Source organism: Corvus moneduloides, chromosome W (genome assembly GCF_009650955.1).
Source record: "Corvus moneduloides isolate bCorMon1 chromosome W, bCorMon1.pri, whole genome shotgun sequence".
Lineage (NCBI taxonomy): Eukaryota > Metazoa > Chordata > Aves > Passeriformes > Corvidae > Corvus > Corvus moneduloides.
This window is the reverse complement of record NC_045510.1, coordinates 7,244,316-7,268,252: the sequence shown is the minus strand read 5'-3', so window position 1 is coordinate 7,268,252 and position 23,937 is coordinate 7,244,316. Positions and strand designations below refer to the sequence as shown.

At 45.8% G+C, this 23,937-nt stretch overlaps 1 protein-coding gene across 3 annotated transcripts in view; it reads left to right on the top strand.

The window, feature by feature from the left end:
- Positions 1–17,028: 17,028 nt before the first annotated feature.
- Positions 17,029–23,937, top strand: part of LOC116437446 (vasculin-like) — a 98,429-nt gene continuing 91,520 nt past the window's right edge. For 2 of the 3 annotated variants that reach the window (XM_032095092.1, XM_032095090.1), the window contains exons 1-2: positions 17,029–17,088; positions 17,968–17,991. In XM_032095092.1, the coding sequence (XP_031950983.1) occupies positions 17,029–17,088; positions 17,968–17,991 (84 nt within the window). The remainder of the gene's footprint in view (positions 17,089–17,967; positions 17,992–23,937) is intronic. The other variant, XM_032095091.1, reaches the window with a different exon arrangement.

Sequence of the window (23,937 nt, the reverse complement as noted above, 5' to 3'; positions counted from 1 at the left end):
TGGTGTCCTTTAACATGTACTACAGCTATTTCTTCAGGCAATTTTAATGCCTCTAAAACCTCTAAAATGAGTCCCTCGTATCAGTCCCTTTCCTTTTGAATTAAGTAATCCCCTTTCTTCCCAAATTTTTCCAAAGGTGTGTACTACCCCAAAGGCATACTTTGAATCAGTATATATGGTTCCTTTCTTTTGTGCTAAATATTCCAGTGCTCTTTTTAGAGTGTATAATTCACAAGATTGAGCTGACCAATTTGAAGGTAATTTCCCTTTTTCAGTGGTCTGCATATTTTTCCCATCAACCAAGGCATATCCTGACATCCTTTTTCCTTGTAAACATCTAGATGAACCATCAACATATATTTTTTCCCCTTCTGGGAGGGCCTGTTCTACTAGATCTTCCCAAATTTTAGTTTGGTATTGTATAATTTCTAAACAATTATGTGTTAAGTTACTCTTTGGTTCTCCATATAAAAATTGAGCTGGATTCAAACTTTTGTTTACTTCTAGTGTCAAGTCATCACTATCTATCAGAATTGCTTCATATTTTAACATCCTAGAATCTGTTAACCATTTTTCAGCTATTTGATTTAACACATTTCGGACTGCGTGAGGTGCACACACAATTAGCTTATTCCCAAAAGTAAGCTTACAGCTCTCTTTTACCAGAATAGCTGTAGCTGCTATAGCTTGAATACATACTGGCCAGCCATGGCTCACCAGATCCAGCAATTTAGATAAATAAGCTACTGGCCTTTTCACTCCTCCCCATTCCTGGACTAAAACTCCATGAGCTACTCCATTTTCCACATTCACATACAGATGAAAAGGTTTCTCTAATGAGGGTAAGCTCAAAGCTGGTACCGAGGCTAGTTTCAACTTCAATTCTTCTAATTTATTATCATCTTCCCTGGTCCACTTTATATTTTCCCCCTCTGTCAATTTTTCATATAAAAATTTTATTGCCTGTGTATATCCTTCGATCCATAGTCTATGATATCCCAATAATCCAAGCAGTCTTCTAACTTCCTTCTTTAAAGAAGGAGGGAGAAGAGATAAAATCCCTGCAACCCTCTCAGGATTAAGCTTTTGGCTACCTTTACTTATTAAGTGACCAAGATACTTTACTTCTGATTCTGCAAATTGTAGTTTCCCTTTTGATACCCTTAATCCTTTTTTCTCCAAGAAAATTCAATAGTTTTATAGTAGCCTCCCTAACTTCGACTTCAGCTTCTCCTGATAATAAAAGGTCATCCCCACATATTGGATAATTTGTATTCCAGGAGGAGTGGGGAAAGTCTGCAATATTTCTTCTAAAGCTTGCCCAAATAGATTTGGAGACTCAGTAAATCCCTGTGGTAATTTTGTCCATCTTAATTGCTGCTTTCTCACAGTACTTGGATCCTCCCATTCAAAGGCAAAAATATTTCGACTATCCTCTGCCAACGGGCAAGCCCAAAAAGCATCTTTAAGATCCACTACACTAAACCACTGATGCTGAGGTGGGACTTTACTTAACAGGGTATAGGGATTGGATACCACTGGGTAACAGGTCTGAGTTCTCTTGTTAACTTCCCATAAGTCTTGCACTACTCTATAAGTTCCATCAGACTTGTTTACTGGGAGAATAGGGGTATTATGAGGAGACATACAAGGTTCCAATGTCCCATCCTTTATCAATTCTTCTATTACCGGTTTTAAGCCTTCTCTTCCTTCTAAGGATATGGGGTACTGACACACACATATGGGACATTCTTCTCTTTCAATCATGACCCTTATGGGGTCAATATTCAATCCTACCCTATTTCCCTCCCCAGCCCAAACTTCTTTGTTAATCTTTCCCTCATCTTCTTGGCCAAGTTTTAACACTTCAGCTGTCATCTTCCCTTCTTCCAGTATGACCCCTATTCCTAATTGTACGTCCGAATTGTAAGTCCCTCCCCAATAAGTTGCAACCTGCCCTAGGAACTAATAGGACATCTCCCATCCCTATTCTGGTTTCCCCTTCAATCACCACATTTTTAATGACAGGAACTTCAAACCCTTCTCCTTTTGCTCCTGTTACCTTCACAGTGTCATTACTCACATCACACCCTCTTGGAATATTTACTACACAAGTTCTCTCTGCCCCAGTATCAACTATAAATTCTAATACCTTCTCTTGGGGGCCTACTTTTAAAGTTATCAAAGGCTCTAGATGGTATTTATCCCCCAGAAAATACAGCTCATGACCTCTCTATTCTTCTTCTGGGTGTATCTCTTGGAATATTTTCAGGTTCTTTTTTAGACGAGGGCATTCCCTCTTATAGTGTCCTTCTTTCCCACAATAGAAACAGGCATTTTTTGTTTGCTCCTGGGATTTTGATCGTGCTGGGGTTTTGTTTTTTCTCTTTTCCCTGTCTCTGAAACTTGAATGTTTGGGAGTGGTACTTGGGGGCTTCAGATTCCTCTGGGAGTTACTTTCCCACATAGTGGCTATCATAATTTTTGCTTCTACTTTGGCTTTTTCTTCATCTCTCCGTACATAAACCTTTTGAGCTTCCCTTAATAATTCATTTAATGGCCACTCGTGCCAATCCTCTATCTTTTCCAGCTTTTTTCTAATATCTGGCCAGGCATGAGTGACAAAGTTAACTCTCAATAGAGCTTGCCCGGCTATGCTCTCAGGGTCAATTCCGGAGTATTGTTTCGTATTCTTTCGGAGCCTCTCTAACCATTCAGTTGGAGTTTTCTCCTTCCCTTGCTGTCCATCAAAAGCTTTGCTGATATTTTTCTCTTGGGGTGCTGCCTCTTTTATTCCTTTGATTATCAGATTACGATAATCATTCATATGTCCTCGTATGACAGCTGGTGAGGGGTCAGTAGCTCTGACCGAGGAAGAGGTGACCGGTCTGGAGAGATGGTCCCAAAAGGAATCGCCTTCCCGAGGCCCAGTGTCTTCCCTCAGCTGCTAGCTAGGAGAGCCCATGCAGAAGCTGTCAGCTCTTTAGTGATTGTCAGCTCGTGATTTCAGCGTAGCTCTGCAGGGCAGCCTCCAGGCCAGACCAGAGAGAGACGAGAGGCTCCTTTAGCTGGTTCTGCACGAAGGTAGCTTTATTGGTCTGGTGAAGGGGGGAGCTAGGGACGAGCTCTCTCTCTCACAGGGGCAGAGGGCTAGCTTATATAGGGATACAGGGGGTGGGTGTCAGAGGGTAAAGGCCAATGGGTTACAAAGGATCTGCATAGGGTCTCCCAGAAGATTCTGGATCTGTCTTTTTCTCACCATAACTGAAGAGTAGCTCCCTTTCCAGGGAGTCCTGCTGGGAGATTGCTCCATCTCCTTATCTCAGCAGACATCCCTCCAGGGCAGTGGCTGGGCATACCCTACATCCTCGCCCTGCCTCTTCATTGTGGTTGCAGTTAGGAGGTGCTATTGGCATTTTCTGGTCCCCAGGTGGACCTTGTTGATTCTCTCTTTCCCAAATTCTCATTCCAGCAGCTCTAATCATCTGCCTCTCCTCTTGGGAAAATATAATATTCATTATTGACTGCATTTCTTCCCAAGTGAAAATATTGGGACCTAAGAATTGGTTTAATTGTTCAGCTGTACCTATGGGATCTTCTAATAATCCTTTAATTTCCTTTTTAAAATTTCTGACTTCTGAAGAGGTCAAAGGAGCATTCACAAATCCCGTCCCCCCTTGAACCCCTCCCATAGGTACTTCTTGTAATGGGAATAAGTTGATTTCTTGATCCCAACCTTTCTGTTCCTCAGTCATCATAACCTTAGAAGAGACCCTTTTCCTTTGTTTTGGAGTAGTGGCAGGAGAGCAATTATCGAGGTGTCTTTGAGTTTTAACTGAATTTCTCCTAGTATTTTGGTATGGTGCTCCTTCGCGGGGAGGGGGACACATCGGAACCACGGAACTTGGTGGTGAAGCTGGAACCGCCAACGGGGCGAGGGCAGAAGTCCGCAGCCAGGCCAGAACCGTCAACGGGGCAGGAGCTGTTGGCATGCGCGGAGCAGGGACGGGGGCGGAGGCACCCGAGTCGGTCGGGGCCACGGTCGGTGTGGGCACGGCCAGCGCACGCGGGGCAGGGGCTGAGACATCCGAGCCAGCTGGAGCCATGGCTGGCGCGGGCATGGCTGGCGTGCACAGGGCGTGGGCTGGGGGCCCACAGCCAGCGCGGTATTGTATGGGGGTGGAAAAGCTTCCAGGGGGTCCTAACCCTTTTCTTTCTTTTCCTCTGCTTGCTCTGTCTCTGGGGTTTCTGATATCTTAATAATATTACAAACAGTGAAAACAGTGTACCAATTAAAGTTTTCACCCAACTTGACAAATTCCATGTCAACCTGTGAAAAATTTTGTCCACCCAGCTTTCCTTCATATCTTCTTGTTCCTTGTGTGTGTTCCTTTGAATATGGTCTAACAATCTCAGATCATTTTCCACATCCTGGGTCACATTTGGGATATGTATACAGCAATGGTCTAAGTCATCCTTCAGGTATCCACATACTCCATGTTCCTTGAGCTACATCATATCCAGTGCCATTCTGTTTTGTAAGGTCATCCTAGAGTTTGCCTGTATCTGCAGGTTTAGATCCTTGAATCCTTTTTTTTTTGTTACATTTGCCAATTTCGAGACCTGCCCCTTCAATTGGTACAGCCATGCTGTATTTCTGTAAGTAGCTAAAGGAGTCAATAGGGATTCTAGTGCCCAACTAGCCTTAACCCCTGTATTTGGTTCATTCCAGTCAACGTTAAAATCCCTATTTTCTCTTTTTACTCGTCTGAGTCTAAGTCTCTCTAGGTTTCCTTTAAAGGGAGAATTTTTCCAAATTGGGCATAAAGTAACCATCCCAAGCGTAATTTGTTTCACCTTTCTATCCAAGGGTAAATGTGTCGTCCAGGTTCCATCGCTTAAGGCCCAAATAAGATGTCCTGGGCTTGGAATGCTGGTTTTTGCAGTTTAGTGTGGTTCCCTTTTTGGGTTTTCACGTCTTTCAATTTAATACTACTATTCCACCCCCTGCATTCGCATCCATATTTCAGGGCTGCTGCCAGAGGAGGAATTTGTTCTATTTCTTTATCAATTGAGCTACAATTATAGATTGTTAGGCAATGCCAAAAGGGAACTATTGCTGTTTTTATTTTTTTACGGGAGGAGGTCCATTTTTCACCTAATGGTTCCTCTGTTCTATTACTTTCTAAATTTCCTCACTATATAATGCACCAAGGGGCTACAGCCACGTATCTAAAATGTGACGAAATAGACACAGACCAAATTGACTCCCATTTTTCCTCTGTCTGTCCTGCCTGGAGGGATTCGGCATCTTCACATTTCCAGTTAATGATTGTTACAGATACATTCTTCTTTACCCTTTCATTATAGGTACACCGTCCCAAATTAAATAGCCCAGGTCCCAATATTGGGTTCTTTACTTTCTCGTAATATGGGTCTTTTAATTTGTCACACTGGGATTTGGGTCTTGGGGTGGTCTGTCTCTTACAGACAGTAGCCATCACTTCCTGCTACTCAACCAATCTGCTTGGTATCATTCTTTTCTCCAACACTAGTCAAATTCATTGTTAATATTCCTCACGGCATAGGCTCCCCTGCTGCCTCAGGTAAAGGTAGACAGGCTGTAATTTCAGTAACATTCTGCAAATTGGCAAATGCTCTTATCAAGCCTACCACCAGATTTTCCTTTTGTTCTGGTTTTGGGAAGTCAATTACTTGCCAATCTTTCTCTCTGGGATACCTGAAGCATTCCCAATCCCAAAATTGATATTATGATTAAAACATGATACGAGTCACTTGACAGTCTAGACATGTTTCAGAGCCAGTTTGGAAGTTGTTGGGTCTTGATAAATGACTTTCCAAACTTGTGGTGCTTTCTTCACTCGGGTGTAATGGATCCAAGCGTTCTGCTCCTTGATCGTCATAAAGGTAGTGAGAAGCACCTGGAATGGTCTTTCCCACTGTGGTTCCAAAACTTTTTCTGCAAAAGACTTAACATATACATAATCACCAGGCTGTATGTCATGTGCAAGACTATCCAGACCTGGACTTCGGGTCCCAGCCACATGCATTTTAATTTTTCTAAGCTGCTTGCTCAAAGCCGCCATATAGGTGGCTAGTGTTTCTTCCCCAATTTGGATAGATGTTCCTTTTTGTTCTCCATATGGTCTCCTATAAAGCATTTCAAAGGAACTTTAGCTCTGGGTTTAGTCCGAATTCGTAGCAAGACAAGTGGAAGAGATTGGGGCCAGGGCAAGTTGGCTTCCTGCCCTAGTCTCACAATCTGTTGTTTGATCAAATGATTCATTTCCTCTTCTTGGCCACTTGACTGTGGGTGATATGGAGTATGAAGCGAATCTATGCTCAAATAATGGCTAATTTACTGCACCACCTTTGAAATGAAGTGTGGCCCTCTGTCTGAAAATATTGTGGCTGGGACTCCAAAGCGTGGTATTATTTCTTGTAGCAGTACTTTGGTTACTTCCTGGGCTTTGGCGGTTCTGGTGGGGAAAGCCTCTGGCCATCCTGAAAAGGCATCTGTTAATACCAACAAATATTAATACCCCCCTTTTCTTGGAAGTTCTGAAAAATCGATTTGCCACTGCTGCCCAGGCCCATGGCCTTTTCCGATTTGCTTGAGTTTTGGCTTGGGGGTATTCTTGGGTTTAGTCTGGATGCAAAGATCATGCTTCCAGGTTACCTGTATAACGGTCCTGGCAATAATCCTTTAATTATATAGGGCATCTATTCCCTAATGGGTTTTTACTAACCATAACGAATGGGAAGGAATGCCTAACTTTCTTTCCTCAGCAACAGCTCACCCCTCTTGATTCTATGCTCTCGTTTGACTTTTAATTAGTTTTATTGGCTTACCTTCTAGGGAGATCTGCCTATCTGGGATCAAGGCCCTCTCAGTTGTTCTCGCCTCTCACAGCTTCTTTTGCCTCTCGATCGGCCAGCTCATTTCCTTTCTCTAATTCTGAGCTCACCTTTTGGTGTGCCTTAATGTGCATGATTGCTATTTTTTCAGGTAACTGTACAGCATCTAACAGTCACGTTATTTCTTGTGCATGTTTGATGTTTTTCCCTTGGGTATTCAACAACCCTCTCTCTTTCCAAATGGCTCCATGTGCATGTACAACTCCAAATGCATGCTTCGAATCTGTGTGTATGTTTATTCTCTTTTCTTTTGCTATTTCCAAGGCACTGGTTAGGGCAATTATGTTAGCTTTCTGTGCAGAGGTGTTTGTTGGTAACGGTCCAGATTCTATTACCTCCCAGCAGGTGGTAACTGCATACCCAGCATACCCATCATTTCCACTGATGACATAACTGCTCCCATCAGTGAACCAGGTCTCTCCGTCATCTAAAGGGGTATCCTTCAGATCTGGACGACTGGAGTAGGTGGCTTTGATAGTCTCTAGGCAATCGTGGTGTACCGGTTCCCCTCGGTCTCCACTGAGAAAAGAAGCTGGGTTGACAATGTTAGTTACTACTATTTCTACATCATCTTGTTCATGATGGCTTGGTATTTCAGGAACCTTTGTGGGGAAAGCCAGTGCCCACCTTTTACTTCCAGCACTGCTGATCCAGTATGGGACACTAGCACAGTCATTTTCTGGCCTAAAGTGAACTTGCGTGCTTCTTGAACGTTCAGCACGACTGCATCGACAGCTCTGAGACACTCGGGCTATCCTTTAGCCGTTGCATCTAACTGCTTAGAGAAATAGGCCACTGCCCATCGGTATGGGCCCAGGTTCTGCGCCAGTATCCCCAAAGCAATCCCTTGTTTCTCATGAGAGAACAAAAAGAATAGTTTACTCATGTCTGGAAGTCCTAGAGCTGGAGCTGACATGAGGGCATTCTTCAGCTGATTAAAGGCCTGTGTGGCCTCTTTCGTAGATCCATAATCCACACCATCTTGTCATCTCCAGGAAAGTCTGTAACTCTTTCACTGTCTGGGGCTTAGGGGTTTGGCATATCATTTCTTTGCGATCTTGTCCCAAAGTTCGCTGTCCAGCGCTGGCTTCATAGCCCAGGTAGAAACTTTCTATTTCACCACCTGAGCCTTTTTCTTAGATACCCTGTACCCTTGGAGCCCCAGAAAATTTAGGAGGCTTACCATCCAAGCTATGCAAGCTTCCTCCGTCCGGGAGAAGATCGTCCACGTACTGTAATAGCTTCCCTTCTTCTGGCAGGGCTTCCCAGGACTCTAGGTCTTTTGCAAGTTGTTCTCCAAACAGGGTGTTCTGGTTTGGCCAAATTTAGAAATATATCCTCTGAGGGAAGGCGCAACCACCCCTCCCCCACCAGGTTTGGGGGAAAAAAAAAATTTTCCTTGAAGGAAAGTGAAGGAGATAAAACTATTTATTTACCAAACACACAGGAAAAGGAAAATAATGCTAAATAATAAAATCTCTCACTGTGGAGAAAAAACCTGGGAAAAGTGTTAGAGTCCTCCCTTTGGTCTCCTCGGAGCTGGGGCTTGGGCCAGGGCCAGGCCCTCTGCGCTCGGTGGAAAGTCCTCCTGTTGTGTTCTAATATTGTAGCAGTCCAGTGGAAAAGGGAGAAAATCTGAAATTCTAGGGAAAGGAAAAAAAATTCAACTCTCAGTCTCTCTCCGGAGAAAAAGAAGCTGAACCACTGGCCAAAAACTGACTCCAAAAAACAGCAAGCCGGGTGCCTTCTCCCTCCCCTGCCTCAGCTGGAAAAAAACGCTCTCTGTGTGTGACCTTGAACAAGCTGCAAACTGCTTTGAAAAAGTTTTGCTCAGTTTTTTCCTTCCCCCTCTCAGGCTCAGTTTAGAGGCATAGAAAGGCACAAAAATTAATTTCTGGGCATAGGCAGCGATATGAGATACACATCATAAGGTCACCCCAAGACACAGGGTGAGACTGTTCTTAAATCCTTGAGGCAACACCGTCTATGTGAGCTGAGTTTTGCGCCCACTCTTAAGGCTTTCTCATTAAAATGCTTTCTGACTGGCTTCATGGAGGGGGAGGCAAAAGAAGGCGTCTTTTAAATCTAAAACAATAAACCAAGTTAGCTCGGGTGTTAAATATGTTAACAAAGTATAGGGGTTTGCCACCACAGGATGAAGGTCCTCAGTTATTTTGTTAATAGCCCATAAATCTTGTACCACCCAGTATGACTCATCAAGTTTGCAGACAGGCAAAATAGGGGTGTTAAAATCGGACTGGCACTTCTTTAGTAGTTCTAGTCACAAAAATTTTCAATTACAGAGCTAATTCCTTCCCTGTCTCCTTTCTTAATGGGGTATTGTTTAACCCTGACTGGTTGCTTTCCCTCTTTGAGCTTAATCTGTATCAGGGTGCATTCTTGGCTCTTCCAGATACATCTGTAGCCCATACCCCAGGAAATACTTGGTTTATAATTTCTTTCCTCATCTCTTCTTTAGCCTCTGAGGTAGTTAATATTAAACTTAATACTTCCACATATTGGTGATCATTTACTTCTAGAGTAATTTCCCAATTTTAAACATGATGGTTGCTTGTAGCTGTTCCTGCAAATCTCTACTCAAAAGTGCTTTTGGGGAGTTGGGCATATATAAAAATTTGTGAATGCCCCATTGTTCTCTTAGTTTATACTTCAAGGGTTTACAAAAGCATGCCTTTTCAGATTGGCCAGTTGCTCCTTTTACCATAATATAATCATTCCCCCAGTGTCATCAAAGCTTGATTTTAAACCAAATATGTCGCCCCTGTATCAATCAAGAATTCCACTTATTTTCCTTTTCCCCTAGCCTCATTATAACCAGTGGATCCGCTAGGGTAAATTCCCCCAGTCCTCTTCAGTCTTCTTCTACAAGAGCAACCACCACCACCCCTTCCTGGTTTCTTTTCCCAGTCTCTTGTACGTACTGACCAAATCTCAGGGACTAAATGACTCTTCCCACATACAAATTTAACAATACTAAGCCCCAGGGTAACACCACATCCTAAACACTCCTTGCTTTGTAAACGAGTAGAAGAACTGTACCACTGAGTTGTACAAATGATACACTGCTCTAAAATCCACACAGGATGCCATGAATCTGAAACCGTAATATTTCTACAAACAAAGCAAGGAATTCCCCTAGTAAAACATGAAGTTAGGACAGCATGGAACCAGTTAAGAATCCCGTGCTATGCTTCTCTTATATAACTACCGAGGAATGCTTTCTCTCTTAGGGGCTTGATACATTAATTACAAAACTTTGCTTGTGGTGCCTTAACCCCGTATCAAACACAACGGGCTGGCACAGAGCCAAAGGCAACCCCAGCAAAGTTAACTTCCCTTATATAACCACCAAGGAATGCTTTCTCTCTTAAAAACTTAATACATTAATTACAAAACCTTGCTTGTGCTCCTTAACCCGTACCAAGCGCAGCAGGCTGGCATGAAGCCAAAGGCAGCCCCAGCAAAATTACTTTTAACATTAAACACCACACAAAAACACTAACCACCACATTCACACAAACTAGCCCCATTCATACCCATACAACAACAAAACCCCTGGGTCCGCCTGATCCCCCCCGGATCATTTCTATTGCTGAACCCCCTTTGCCGGCTCCACAACACCTCAGATTCACCCGATCCACCCCCAGGATCTCTCGCGGCCGCCTTATTGGTCGACGAATTCCGCTGCCTTCAGTCTGCAGACTCCCTCTTTCCTTACAGGGGTAAGCCATGTGCCAGACGTCTCTGTGTGTCTTATCAGCCCCCTTTTGTATTTCTCCAGACAAGCGTACGACTTACAGGCCCCTAAACTTTTCACATACCGTTTGTCCACAGTCCCAACAGGTCGTTGTCTGCCCCTGCAGTGAGTGAGCCAAGAAGGGGAGTTCCACCAGGAAAATCTCCTGGGCTGCGGCTAGGACGTGCACCCCCTCAGCCGATCCTGCAGCCGGGCAGACAAGGTCCTGCTGCGGTCGCCAAAATGATATGCGGAAAAGACTCTACAACTCGAAAGTTGTAAAGTAGGTATGTTTATTGCTGCATCGGACGCATGGAGGGTAGCCCCAAAACAACCACGTGTGCCAACTGCAGTACTCAGCTTGAAATATATCTGGTTACAAATTACATATGCATCAAGTTACACAATACGCCTATACATATTCATCGTCTGTCTCCACTTCGTATTATAATTAGCTTAGCATTCTATTACACCTGTGCAGTGCCACCTGGTGGTCGTGGGCCGGGGTCTCTGGGATGAAGTAAAGTTATCCTCTGATGACGTAAACATTCTGCCTCAGACTTAAACTTTTCACCTTGCTTCCTTGCTGTGCCGGTTTGAACAAATTTAGAAATATATCCTCTGAGAGAAGGCAGGTTACAAACCACCCCTCCCCCACCAGGTTCGGGAAAAAAACTTTTTCCTCGAAGAAAAGTGAAAGAGATAAAAACTATTTATTTAACAAATACACAGGGAAAAAAATATACTAATGCTAAATAATAAAACCTCTCACTGTAGAGAGAAAACCCGGGAAAATTTCAGTCCTTCTGTAGTCTCTCTCTCCCTCCTTGGAGCTGGGGCGGGGTGGTGGGCCCACCTCCAGGGCCAAGGCCTCGGTGGAAATTCTTCCCAATATATTCTGATGTTGAAACAGTCCAGCAGAGGAAAAGGAAAAAAAATGAAGTCCCAGGAAAACAAAAGTTCAACTCTCCGTCTCTCTCTGGAGAAAAAGGAAACCGAAAACTGGCTGAACAGCAAGCAGGGTGCTTCTCCGCTCCTCTTCCACAGCAGCAGAACACAGAAGAAAAAAAAATGCAGAGAACGAGAGTGTGTTATCTCTGTCTGTGTCCTTGAAAAGCACTGCTTTGAGCAGTTTGGTCAGTTTTCTCTCTCTCCGCTTAGGCTCAGTTTAAAAGCATAGAAAGGCATAAAACTAATTTCTGGGCATAGAGCAGTGATAGGGAATACAACATCAAGTCACCCCAAGACAGTTGCACATGCTCTCTGAGGTCCTGGTCCAAGTCCAAACCCCAAAGCTGGTTCGAGCCAGTTCCAAGGTCCGAAAGCAGGAATTCTGGTCATGGTTTCTTCCTCTTATCAATGGTCTGGCATCCTATCCTCATCCTCCCATACATCCTTCCCCTTTGCCTGGCCGGTATAACAAATGTTCAGCAAGCAGTACATTGTTTAGCAAGCACCTGCAAAGTTTTGCAATACTAGCAGTACCCACACCACTTAACCCCTAAAATCTAAGCTCCTTGTATCAGAAAAAAAAGCCATTTTTTTGACAGTTCTGTGACTAGAACTTTATTCATTTATTTAAACTAGTTTGACACAATTGGATTATTTAGAAAATTTCTCTGGAATTTCTTTTGGAGTTCATTTAGAAGAGAGTCTTGGATGACTTTGGTAGAGTAATTTATGACAAGTTAAATAACAAGTTAATTTAAAAACTTGTCTCTATTTAATCATAGCAGATTTTGTGCATCTTACCTTATAGTTTAACTCTGATATCAGAAGTACCTAAAAATTTTTGTATGAGCTCACTACATAAAAAGGAACCAACAACTTAGTTAAGTAGTACAGTTTAATGCTTATGAATCTGCTATACTTCCTTCTGGAAGTTGGAACATTTTTCTATTACTGGAAGTCTGCAGTAGCCCATTTCAGGCCAGAATAGAACAATAATTATCAGGTTCAGATTACTCAGCTCTTACTAAAATTTACTCAAATTACAGCAGCTTTCAATTAAAGAGAACTACATCTGTGCTCACCAACTAACAGATTTGCATTCTGTTGTGCATAAATGTGGAATATGTCTTTTTTTGGGTCTCCCTGTAAAATGTGTGTGGATGTTAATTGTTTTCACTAGCTGAACTTCTAAGTGTGTATATCATACTTAAGATACTTTTGAGTCATTGACAATTTTGCAGTATCTAGCAGCAGAGCATAATTCTATGATACCCTTGTTGGAAAATATACCAGTTTAAAATTTTTTGTATAACTTTAGTCAAAGGTTTTGTTTGCCTTTGCCTGCGGGGAAGGGAACTGAAGCTTCTTTCCAGGGCATTGTTCCTCTAGGTGAGGCCTGATGAACTTAACATCTCAACAAATTGGGAGTAGCCCAAAAGACAAGGGCTATCAGTGGCCGTTAATGGAACATCAGCTTTGAACCTTACCCCTGCCTAGTCAGAGACACCTAGTCTAAGAAAGGAGAGATAAGGAAGACCTAATTAGCATTGGAGGCGAAGAAACCTGGATCCAATAAGAAACCAAATACTAAGAACTACTAAGAACTACGCAACCTGGGACCAATGAAGACTGACCCATTACATTTCTATGAGTTTTGGCTGTATAAAATATCTGAAAAATCTTGTAAAAGCCATGTGTCATGGAATGATTCTCTCTGCACACCCGGGCTATGTGTGGATGACAGGATTTCTGTGGTACATCCTGGCCAGAACAAAGTAATGCCTTGACTCTCTTAACATTAAAGATGTTGTTGGAGGGTTTTTGTTTTTCCTGCAGTTTTGGTGTGTCTTGGTTTGAAAGACAGGTGTCTGCCAGGGGAAGCAGGAGTCTCCCTTGAAATGAAAAATAAAATTAAACCCCCTTCCCTCCAAATTATTATAATTTCAAAATTAAGGGGCTTTCAGGCAAAGATATGAGGAATAGGAACAACAGTTCTTTACTATTATATATCTATATGTGTATAACAAGGCAAACAAACAACAACAACTATGGCAGTAACAGCAAACACAAACCCAGTGCCAGCCTTCTCGGCTGTCAGGCCCTTTCCCCTTTGGTGCAGTTCCGGTCACAGCCGGCAGGGGCGCTGGCAGCTCCTGGTGAGCAGGGCAGGTGCGATGGTTCCCCCGCGGCTGCAGGGGGAGCTCCGGAGTGAACTCGGGAGCATGTGGCAATGGCGGCCTGGGATCCTGGGAAGAGATGGAACAAAGGCTTCACAAACCCCTGGGCAGCTGATCCCAGTGTCCAGCTGGACCCTCAGGAACAGCAGGCTGGAACGGCAGGGACGAGCACAAATCCCGGGTGGCAGACGAGATGTATCGACCTCCAGAGCTGCGGTGGGAACCCCAGAAGGTCTCAGCAGGCAGGGCGTGGCGGGGCTACAGAGTAGTGAAGGCTCGAAGCAACAGTGGGGGCAGGGCGGCAGCAGCCCGGCTCCCAGTGGGGCAGGGAAGGCGGGCTTGGGAATATCCCAGGGTTTTCTCCCTGAGGCACCTGAGCAGATGGTGAAAAGGTCCCTCTTTTAATAAGGTGGGGTGTTAGGGTCCTGGTGCAACAGCTGCTCCAGTGAGCAAGCTCCACTCACGGTAGAAGGAAGGCAGCCAAAAAGCAGAAGCCTGCATAAGACAAGATCCCTCCACGAGGATGACAGCCTCTCTCCCCCATCCGAACGCCAAGAACACACACCAGCCCACACACCCAGGTGAAAGAGAGTAGCCCCCCTGGGCTCCTCCCTCCTGGCCAGGTCCTTTGTTCCTCACAAGCACCCAGCAATTTGTCGCCCCTGCAACATATATGGGGAAAATTCCTCAAGGGAAAAAAAGAACAGAAGAGGAACTCCCAAACCCCAACACGGTGACACCCTTTTAATTCAGGCAATTTCATCTATTTCTTTCTGTGCTGATGCTCACCTCCAAGTAATATAGTTTGCATTATCTTGCATTCTCTTGCTTACTGATAGAGGTTTTCTCACCTGTGAAGAGAGCATGGGGTAAGAAAAGTACTCTTGGGTTGTATTTTAAGCCGTTATCTTGTTTTACTCATTTTCAAGCTAGAGAATTTTAGTGGATTTTAACAGTATTTCTGGACATGTAAACACTGTCTGGTCTCCTTGTTTTTTGAATGCTTTCAGGGATGGTGACTCCACCACTGCCCTGGGGAGCCTGTTCCAATGCTTAACCACTCTTTGTTCCTGGCACAGCTTGAGGCCATTTTCTCTTGTCCTGTCCCTTGTTCCCTGGGAGCAGAGCCCAACCCCCACCTGGCTCCACCCTCATGTCAGGGAGTTGTAGAGAACGAGAAGGTCCCCCTTGAGCCTCCTTTTCTCCAGGCTGAGCCCCCCCAGCTCCCTCAGCTGCTCCTCATAGGACTTACGTTCCAGCCCCTTCCCCAGTTCCGCTGCCCTTCTTCTTGTAGTGAGGGGCCCAGAACTGGACACAACACTCAAGGTGCCTCACCAGTGCCCAGTATAGAGAGACAATTATTACAGCTGGTGATGGGTCAGTAGCTCTGACCAAGGAAGCTGTGACCAGTCCGGAGAGATGGTCCCGAAAGGAATCGCCTTCCCGAGGCCCGGTGTCTTCCCTCAGCTGCTAGCTAGGAGGGCCCGTGCAGAAGCTGTCAGCTCTTTAGTGATTGTCAGCTCGTGATTTCAGCGTAGCTCTGCAGGGCAGCCTCCAGGCCAGACCAGAGAGAGACGAGAGGCTCGTTTAGCTGTTCCGCACAAGGTAGCTTTATTGGTCCGGTGAAGGTGAGCTAGGGACGAGCTCTCCCTCTCACAGGGGCAGAGGGCTAGCTTTTATAGGGATACAGGGGGTGGGTGTCAGAGGGTAAAGGCCAATGGGTTACAAAGGATCTGCATAGGGTCTCCCAGAGGATTCTGGGCCTGTCTTTTTCTCACCATAACTGAAGGTTAGCTCCCTTTCCAGGGAGTCCTGCTGGGAGATTGCTCCATCTCCTATCTCAGCAGGCGTCCCTCCAGGGCAGTGGCTGGGCATACCCTACAGACAATTACATCCCTGGTCCCGCTGGCCACACTATTTCTGATACAGGCCAGGATGCCATTGGCTTCCTTGCCCACTTGGGCACATGCTGGCTCATGTTAAAGATGTTGTTGGGGTTTTGGGAGTTCCCCTTCTATTTTCTCTTGAGGAATTTTTCCCATATATGTTGCCCGGGAGACAAATTGCTGGGTGCTTGGGAGAAACAAAAGACCTGGCCGCAGAGGGAGGGGTCCAACTACCTGGGCTTGTGGGCTGGTGTTCTCAGCGTTCAGAAGGAGAGAGGCTGCCATCATTGTGGAGGACATTCATCAGCACTGCAGGCTTCTGCTTTTTGGCTGCCTTCCTTCTACCGTGAGTGGAGCCTGCTCACTGGAGCAGCTGTTGCACTGGGACCCTAACACCCCACCTTACTAAAAGAGGGACCTTTTCACCGTCTGCTCAGGTGCCTCAGGGAAAAACCCTGAGATTCCCAAGCCTTCCTTCCCTGCCCTGCTAGGAGCTGGGCTGCTGCCGCCCTGCTCCCGCTGTTGCTTCGAGTCTTCACTACTCTGTAGCCTCGCACGTCCTGCCTGCTGAGACCTTCTGGGGTTCCCACCGCAGCTCCGGAGTTCAATATATCTCGTCTGCCACCTGGGATTTGTGCTCGTCCCTGCTGTTCCAGCCTGCTGTTCCTGAGGGTCCAGCTGGACACCGGGATAGGCTGCCCAGGGGTTTGTGAAGCCTTTGTTCCATCTCTTCCCAGGATCCCAAGCCGCCATTGCCACGTGTACCCCGAGCTCGGTCCGGAGCGCCCCCTGCAGCCACGGGGGAACCATCACACCTGCCCTGCTCACCAGGAGCCGCCAGCGCCCCTGCCGGCTGCGACCGGAACTGCACCACAGGGGAAAGGGCCTGACAGCCGAGAAGGCTGGCACTGGGTTTGTGATTGTTTTGCTGTTACTGCCATAGTTATTGTTGTTTGTTTGCCTTGTTATACACATAGAGATATATAATAGTAAAGAACTGTTATTCCTGTTCCTCATATCTTTGCCTGAAAGCCCCTTAATTTCAAAATTATAATAATTCGGAGGGAAGGAGGTTGCATTTTCCATTTCAAGGGAGTCTTCTGCCTTCCTTGGCAGACACCTGTCTTTCAAACCAAGACAGATAATACTAGAAAAATACTAGAAAGCCAAATGGAAGTACTGATCAAAATACCACAAGTGTAATCCTCTTGTAAGAGAAGCATCTGAAAAGTGCTCATTTCTTGTTTTGTTCTCATTACAGGGACTTGCCATGAGGTGCTGAAGCCTTGTTTCATTGATTCAGAGAGACTGGACCTAAATGGCGCAGCATGACTTTGCTCCAGCCTGGCTTAATTTTCCTACTCCGCCATCAACAAAGGTATGTTCTTTGCTATTCTTTTTAACAGGCAGTCTTGTTATTAGGGAAATCTAAACGTCATAACCTCAATCAGTAAAAATACAAATCTCTTTATGAAAACGTGAAGGGTGATACCAGATGTTATCTAGCAGGTCTTGCTGTCATGATTTAAATAGTTGGACCTTGGTTGTCAAGCTTGTACCTCTGGTAGGGGTTTTTCCTTGAGCATCTGAGTTCATGGAAAGTATGTGCCTGGACATGTCAGAGCTATTCTTGGATTAAGGTTGCCTTCATTGGGAGTTTAAAATTAATTATAGTATTTTGTACTAAAAGAAATGAGACAGAGGCATGCGTTTAATGTTCTTGCTTCTGATTTTACTCTGTCCTATACATTTTACCGAAGTGTTATTCTATCATCCTGTTCCGGTTTGGCCAAATTTAGAAATATATCCTCTGAGAGAAGGCACAACCACCCCTCCCCCACCAGGTTTGGGAAAAAATAAATTTTCTTCGAAGGAAAGTAAAGGAGATAAAACTATTTATTTACCAAACACACGGGTATTACCGCAGGCCTGGTTCCTACGGTATATCACCGTGTCCCACAGCCATAGGGAGGAGGAGGAGAGAAGATCCAGCAGGCAGGAATTGTGCAGCAAGATTGATTTATTTAATTATTTTACAAACTCTTTATAGACTTTTTTCTTCATAGTCTAATTGGACAAAGCACCAGCCACCCCTTGGGGGTGATTGGCCAAAATCCTAAAACATCCATTGTCAAAATATTTTTCTACTATACCATAAACAAGACTTTTCAAGGTTGCAGGTGGCTTGGTTGTTTACATTCCCTGCTACCTCTTCTGTGAGAGAGAAAAATCTCTCATGGACTTAGAAATGAGCAAGAAAATCCTCGCTAGCAGCATTTTTGTACCTACACACAGGAAAAAGAAAATAATGCTAAAGAATAAAATCTCTCGCTGTGGAGAAAAAACCTGGGAAAAAGTGTTAGAGTCCTCCCTTTGGTCTCCTCAGAGCTGGGGCTTGGCCCAGGGCCAGGCCCTCTGTGCCCAGTGGAAAGTCTTCCTGATGTGCTCTGAGGTTGAAAGCAGTCCAGTAGAAAAGGGAGAAAATCTGAAATTCCAGGGAAGGAAAAGCAAAGTTCAACTCTTAGTCTCTCTCCAGAGAAAAGGAAACTGAAAAAAAAAAACTGGCCCAAAGCCGACTGGAAAGCAGCAAGCTGTGAGCCTCCTCGCTCCCCTGCGGCCGCTGGGCAGAAACTGCTATCTCTGTGTGACCTTGAACAAGCTGCAAACTGCTTTGAAAAAGTTTTGCTCAGTTTTTCCTTCCCCCTCTCAGGCTCAGTTTAGAGGCATAGAAAGGCACAAAGTTAATTTCTGGGCATAGAGCAGTGACATGGCACACATATCATAAAGTCACCCCAGGACATTCCACCCCTTATCCCATATCGTTGTCTCAATGCCCAAATTAATATATTCTAACTCTACACACACACATCAATACATTCATATATGTATACACAGCTATGTACAAACAGTGACCCTCAGCAAGCAGTGGTACACAGGCATTTCACATTACAGATGGTTTTCACCCAACAATCAGATCTCCCTGTGGTACCCAACGTGTTATTCCATTTTTCTGCATTACCCACCATGTGCAACCAGGTCCCTGAGCAAAGACAACCCCACGGATGGGTTTGTCTGTACTTGAGGCAGAATTTATCCACACAGTTTTTCCTAACAGACCTCTGACATGCACTACTGGGACCTTATCTCCATCTACTGTATGCAGGGATTCAGATTGGGCTGGACCAGCTCTATTGGTGGAACCTCGGGTGTTAACTAACGAGGTGGCCTTTGTATGATGCTGTTCCCAATTTTTGAAAGTTCCCCCACCTAGTGCCTTTAGGGTGGTTTAAAACAATCCATTGCACCGTTCCACTTTGCCTGCAGCTGGTGCATGGTAAGGGATATGATACACCCACTCAATGCCATGTTCTCTAGCCCAGGTGTTAATAAGGTTATTCTTAAAATGAGTCTCATTGTCAGATTCAATTCTCTCAGGGGTGCCATGCCTCCAAAGGACTTTCTTTTCAAGGCCCAGGATGGTGTTTCGGGCAGTAGCGTGAGGCACAGGGTAGGTCTCCAACCATCCCATGGTGGCTTCTACCATTGTGAGCACGTAGTGCTTGCCTTGGCGTGTTTGAGGCAGTGTGATGTAATCAATCTGCCAGGCCATCCCATACTTGTATTTGGACCACCGCCCACCATACCACAGGGGCTTCACCCGCTTGGCCTGCTTGATCACAGCGCATGTCTCACAGTCATGCATCACCTGGGAGATACTGTCCATGGTTAGATCCACCCCTCGGTCTCGTGCCCACCTATAGGTGGCATCTCTGCCTTGATGACCTGAGGCATCATGGGCCCATCGAGCTAAGAACAACTCTCCTTTAAGTTTCCAGTCCAAGTCTACCTGTGACACTTCTATCTTTGCAGCCTGATCTACCTGCTTGTTGTTTTGGTGTTCTTCATTAGCCCTACTCTTGGGGACATGGGCATCTACATGGCAGACTTTCACAACCAGCTTTCTTACTCGGGCAGCGATGTTTTTCCACTCTTCAGCAGCCCAGATTGGTTTTCCCCTACGCTGCCAATTAGCTTTTTCCCACTTTTCCAGCCATCCCCACAGAGCATTGGCTACCATCCATGAATCAGTGTAGAGGTAGAGCTTTGGCCACATCTCTCTTTCAGCAATGTCCAGGGCTAGTTGAACAGCTTTGAGTTCAGCGAGTTGGCTTGACCCACCTTCTCCTTCAGTAGCTTCTGCAACCCGTCGTGTGGGACTCCATACGGCTGCTTTCCACTTTCGTTTCATCCCTACGATTCGACAAGAACCGTCAGTGAAAAGAGAGTAGTGTGTGTCTTCTGATGGTAGTTGGTTGTATGGTGGAGCTTCTTCTGCACGTATCACTTGTTCTTGTTCCTCTTTACTTCTTGGTGGCAAAACCAGCTTCCAGGAGAATCCGGATAACTTTCTCTCCTTTCTCCAACACTTCTGTTGCGGTGTTCCCCCACACAGTGATGTCATCAATGTACTGCAAATGTTCTGGAGCCTCACCCTTTTCTAGTGCAGTCCGGATCAGCCCATGGCAGATGGTGGGACTGTGCTTCCACCCCTGGGGCAGTCGGTTCCAGGTGTACTGCACACCCCTCCAGGTGAAGGCAAACTGAGGCCTGCAGTCTGCTGACAGAGGAATGGAGAAAAATGCATTAGTAATGTCAATAGCGGCATACCACTTCGCTGCTTTGGACTCCAGCTTGTACTGGAGCTCCGACATGTCCAGCACAGCAGCGCTCAACGGTGGAGTCACTTCATTTAAGGCATGATAGTCCACAGTCAATCTCCATTCTCCTTCCGATTTGAGCACAGGCCAGATGGGGCTGTTTAAGGGTGAGTGGGTCTTGCTGACCACCCCTTGGGTCTCCAGCTCACGGATCATCTTGTGGATGGGAATCACAGCATCCCGAGTTGTCCGGTACTGTCGGCGATGCACTGTCGAGGTAGCAATTGGTACTCTTTGTTCTTCCACCTTCAGAAGGCCTACTGCAGACAGGTTCTCTGATAGTCCAGTCAAGGTGTTCAATTGGTTAATGCCCTCTGTCTCCACAGCAGCTATTCCAAAAGCCCACTTGAGTCCCTTTGGGTCTCTGAAATACCCGTTCCTGATGAAGTCTATACCCAAAATGCACGGGGCCTCTGGGCCAGTCACAATGAGATGTTTCTTCCACTCATTTCCAGTCAGGCTCACCTCAGCTTCCACCAAGGTCAAATTTTGTGATCCACCTGTTACACCAGAAATAGATTCTACCTCCACATGTTGCGATGGGATTATTGTACACTGCGCACCAGTGTCAACCAAGGCATCATATTTTTGTGGTTCTGATGTACCAGGCACACGAATCCACACAGTCCAAAAAACACGGTTTTCCCTGGCCTCTACCTGGCTAGAGGCAGGGCCCCTCTATGCCTGGTTATCCTTCTTTCCCTGGGCCTGCATCTTAGAGGTTCCTTCATGGGAATTGGACATGCCATCGTCTTTTCCATCATTTCCGGCAGTTTGGCTACAGGCATCTGGAGCTACTTTCTTTTTGGTAGAACTTCCTTTCTGAGACTTGCGCTCCTTCAATTCACGCACTTGTGCTGCCAGAGCAGAGGTGGGTTGTCCACCCCACCTCTTCGTGTCTTCCGCACTGTCACACAGGAATTTCCACAGCTCACTTCATGGGATGTTCCTTCTCTCTGGGGAACGTCCACGGAGAAGGCACTCTTTAATCTCCTGGAGACTCTTCTCCACCTTATCTTCCATTTTCTTCACCTTATCTTCCATTTTCTGCATATGTGTTTCCACAGCTGCGATTCTTGCATGTGTTGGGCCATGCACAGAGGCTGCATATGCTCGGAGCTTCACTGCCATATCCCGCACGGTCTCATTCGCACCGTAGTCCGGTTTCATTATTGTTAAAGCAGAAGCGTATTCTTGTGGCCCAAGTTGTATGAGTTTTCGGCACATATATAGAATAACTCTGGCCCGGTCTGGACTCCTCAATCCTGGTTCATTTGCAAAGACAACCTCTACCACCCCTAGTTCTCTCAGGCGTTGGATCCCTTGTTCTATGGTCTTCCACGGGGTTTGCTGCATGTAGAGATCATCTCTGCACATATATCTTTCAACCACGCCTGTCAAGACCCATCTCCAGACACTGGCAGAGTCAGTGTCCCTTATCATCGCTTGGTCGATCACTGGATCATGTGACAGGGATCCCAAATGCCTCGCTTCAGCACCGTCCAGCATCACATCATCACCTGCAGCATCCCTGTAGTGGTTTTGGTTCAAAATATTCATTACTTACTTATTTTCCTTCTGTGAGATAAGAATTAGGAGAAAAGCAAAGCAGGCACAAACCTTAAACAGTTGCAGTACAATGAAAGAGTTTTATTACTAATAGAATTAAAAGTAAAGAGAAAATAACAAAACAAAATTAAAGCAAATCCACCCCCCCCCCCCCCCCCAGCACTTCTCTCCTTTTACCCAGCTCACACAAGGGATAACAGAACATGGGATGTTAGTCAGTGTTCCAGTTCTTGAAAAGTCTCTCTCTTATGCTTAAGGAAAAAAGGGTTTTCCTTCAGTTGCACGTGGTTCCCAAACTGCCACTAACAGCAGATCCGCCCGGAAACAAACAATCTGCTGTGTGTAGAACATCTCTCCCATGAAAAATCTCACAGTTCCTTCACACTACAAAACATGGGCCATCACATGGGGTTATTCATCTTTTTAAGGATAAGTTATTTTGGCCTGCACACAAAGGCTTTTCTTCGCCACAAGTCTCTAACAGCCTCTTACTACTTCTATATAGCCTGGCATAGGCATTCTTCACAATCTTCACAGGCACACGAAGATACTCCATCCCCCCATGTTCTTCAAATGGATTAAAGAGACAAACAGTTTGTGGTATTACAGTTTCTTACCACGGCATGCAAGAAGGTTTCTTTTAAGCTGCGCGCCAGAATCGCGGCACCGCCCTCTTTTCTCCCGTCGCCATGCTCAGCTCCGTCCCACATGACTCACTTCTCTTTGACTCTGAAGCCGCCATGTTGAAGGGTGTTCTTGTTCAGGCTTTATGGTGGGGAAAGCCTCGCTCCCTCTGTGCTGCTGGCTGCGTGGTGTCTTCTTCAGTTCGGCACGAAGTGTGCTGGCTGCAGACAGGAGGCTCTTCCGGCTCCCGTTGACTCTGCCGGCTCCGCATGGAGAGGAGAGGGACCCACCTGTCCCCAGAAGCTGCGCTGGATGAGTTTAGCTGTGAGCAGTCCATGGCTGGTTTTAGCTGCCTGCGGCTCTGGGACAGTCCCCCCCAGTGACCCAGGGTCCGTGCCGCAGCGTTGGGAAAGGGGGGAAGGGGCAGTGGCCCCGGCCCGGCCCGGCGGGGCCGGGAGGCTCGGAGCCCCCCCCACCTTCTAGCAGGCGACCTCCGACCAAAAGGGGAAGTCCCGCCTTTCTGTGCGGTTTAAATATGTAAATTGTGAGAAGCGTAATTGGTCTTAAAGACTGTCCATCAACTCAGGGTCAACCCAATACATTCCCAAATACGGACCTTCCAACTTATTATGGATTCATCAGACTGTCGGGTGTAATCCTTTCTTAGGCTGTGAAGGTCCTTTATGGACAATGACTCAGTAATGGTTTCTGTGCCTGAGTCAGTTGGTGGTTTTGAGGTTCCTTCCCCTGCATTATCCTCATCTTTCACTGGATGATCAGTTTTGGTTGTGTGCTTTTTTCTTGTGACAGGAGCCACTGTCAGTGGCTTAGACTCTCCATCTGGTTTGGGCTTGCTGTCTGGTTTATCTGCAGCCTGAGTGACTGGGGTGTCTTCAGGCTTTGCTGATTTATCCTCCTGCCCCTCTACCATTGCCTGCTGCAGTGTGTGATAGGCATATGCCAAAGCCCAGCATATTGCAAGGAGCTTGTTCTCATTAGAATTGTCATTGTATTTCTCTTTCAGATATTTCACCACGTCAGCTGGTTTCTGAACTTGTTCAGATGGGAAATCCCAAACTATCGGGTCAGAGAATTTCTGCAGGATTTGGCCTATATCCTCCCATTCCCCACACCACTCAGGATGTTCCACCTCTGGGTCAGGTTTCTCAGCAGTCACCCTGGAAATCTGAGCTCTCATTCTAGCCAAGCTGCGAGACATATGGAGGAAGATTACCAGATTAAATACCAGGAGGGTGGTCTCTTTAACATCCAGGGGAAACTGAACACTCTCAAAAGATAACCTATCAAATTTAAAG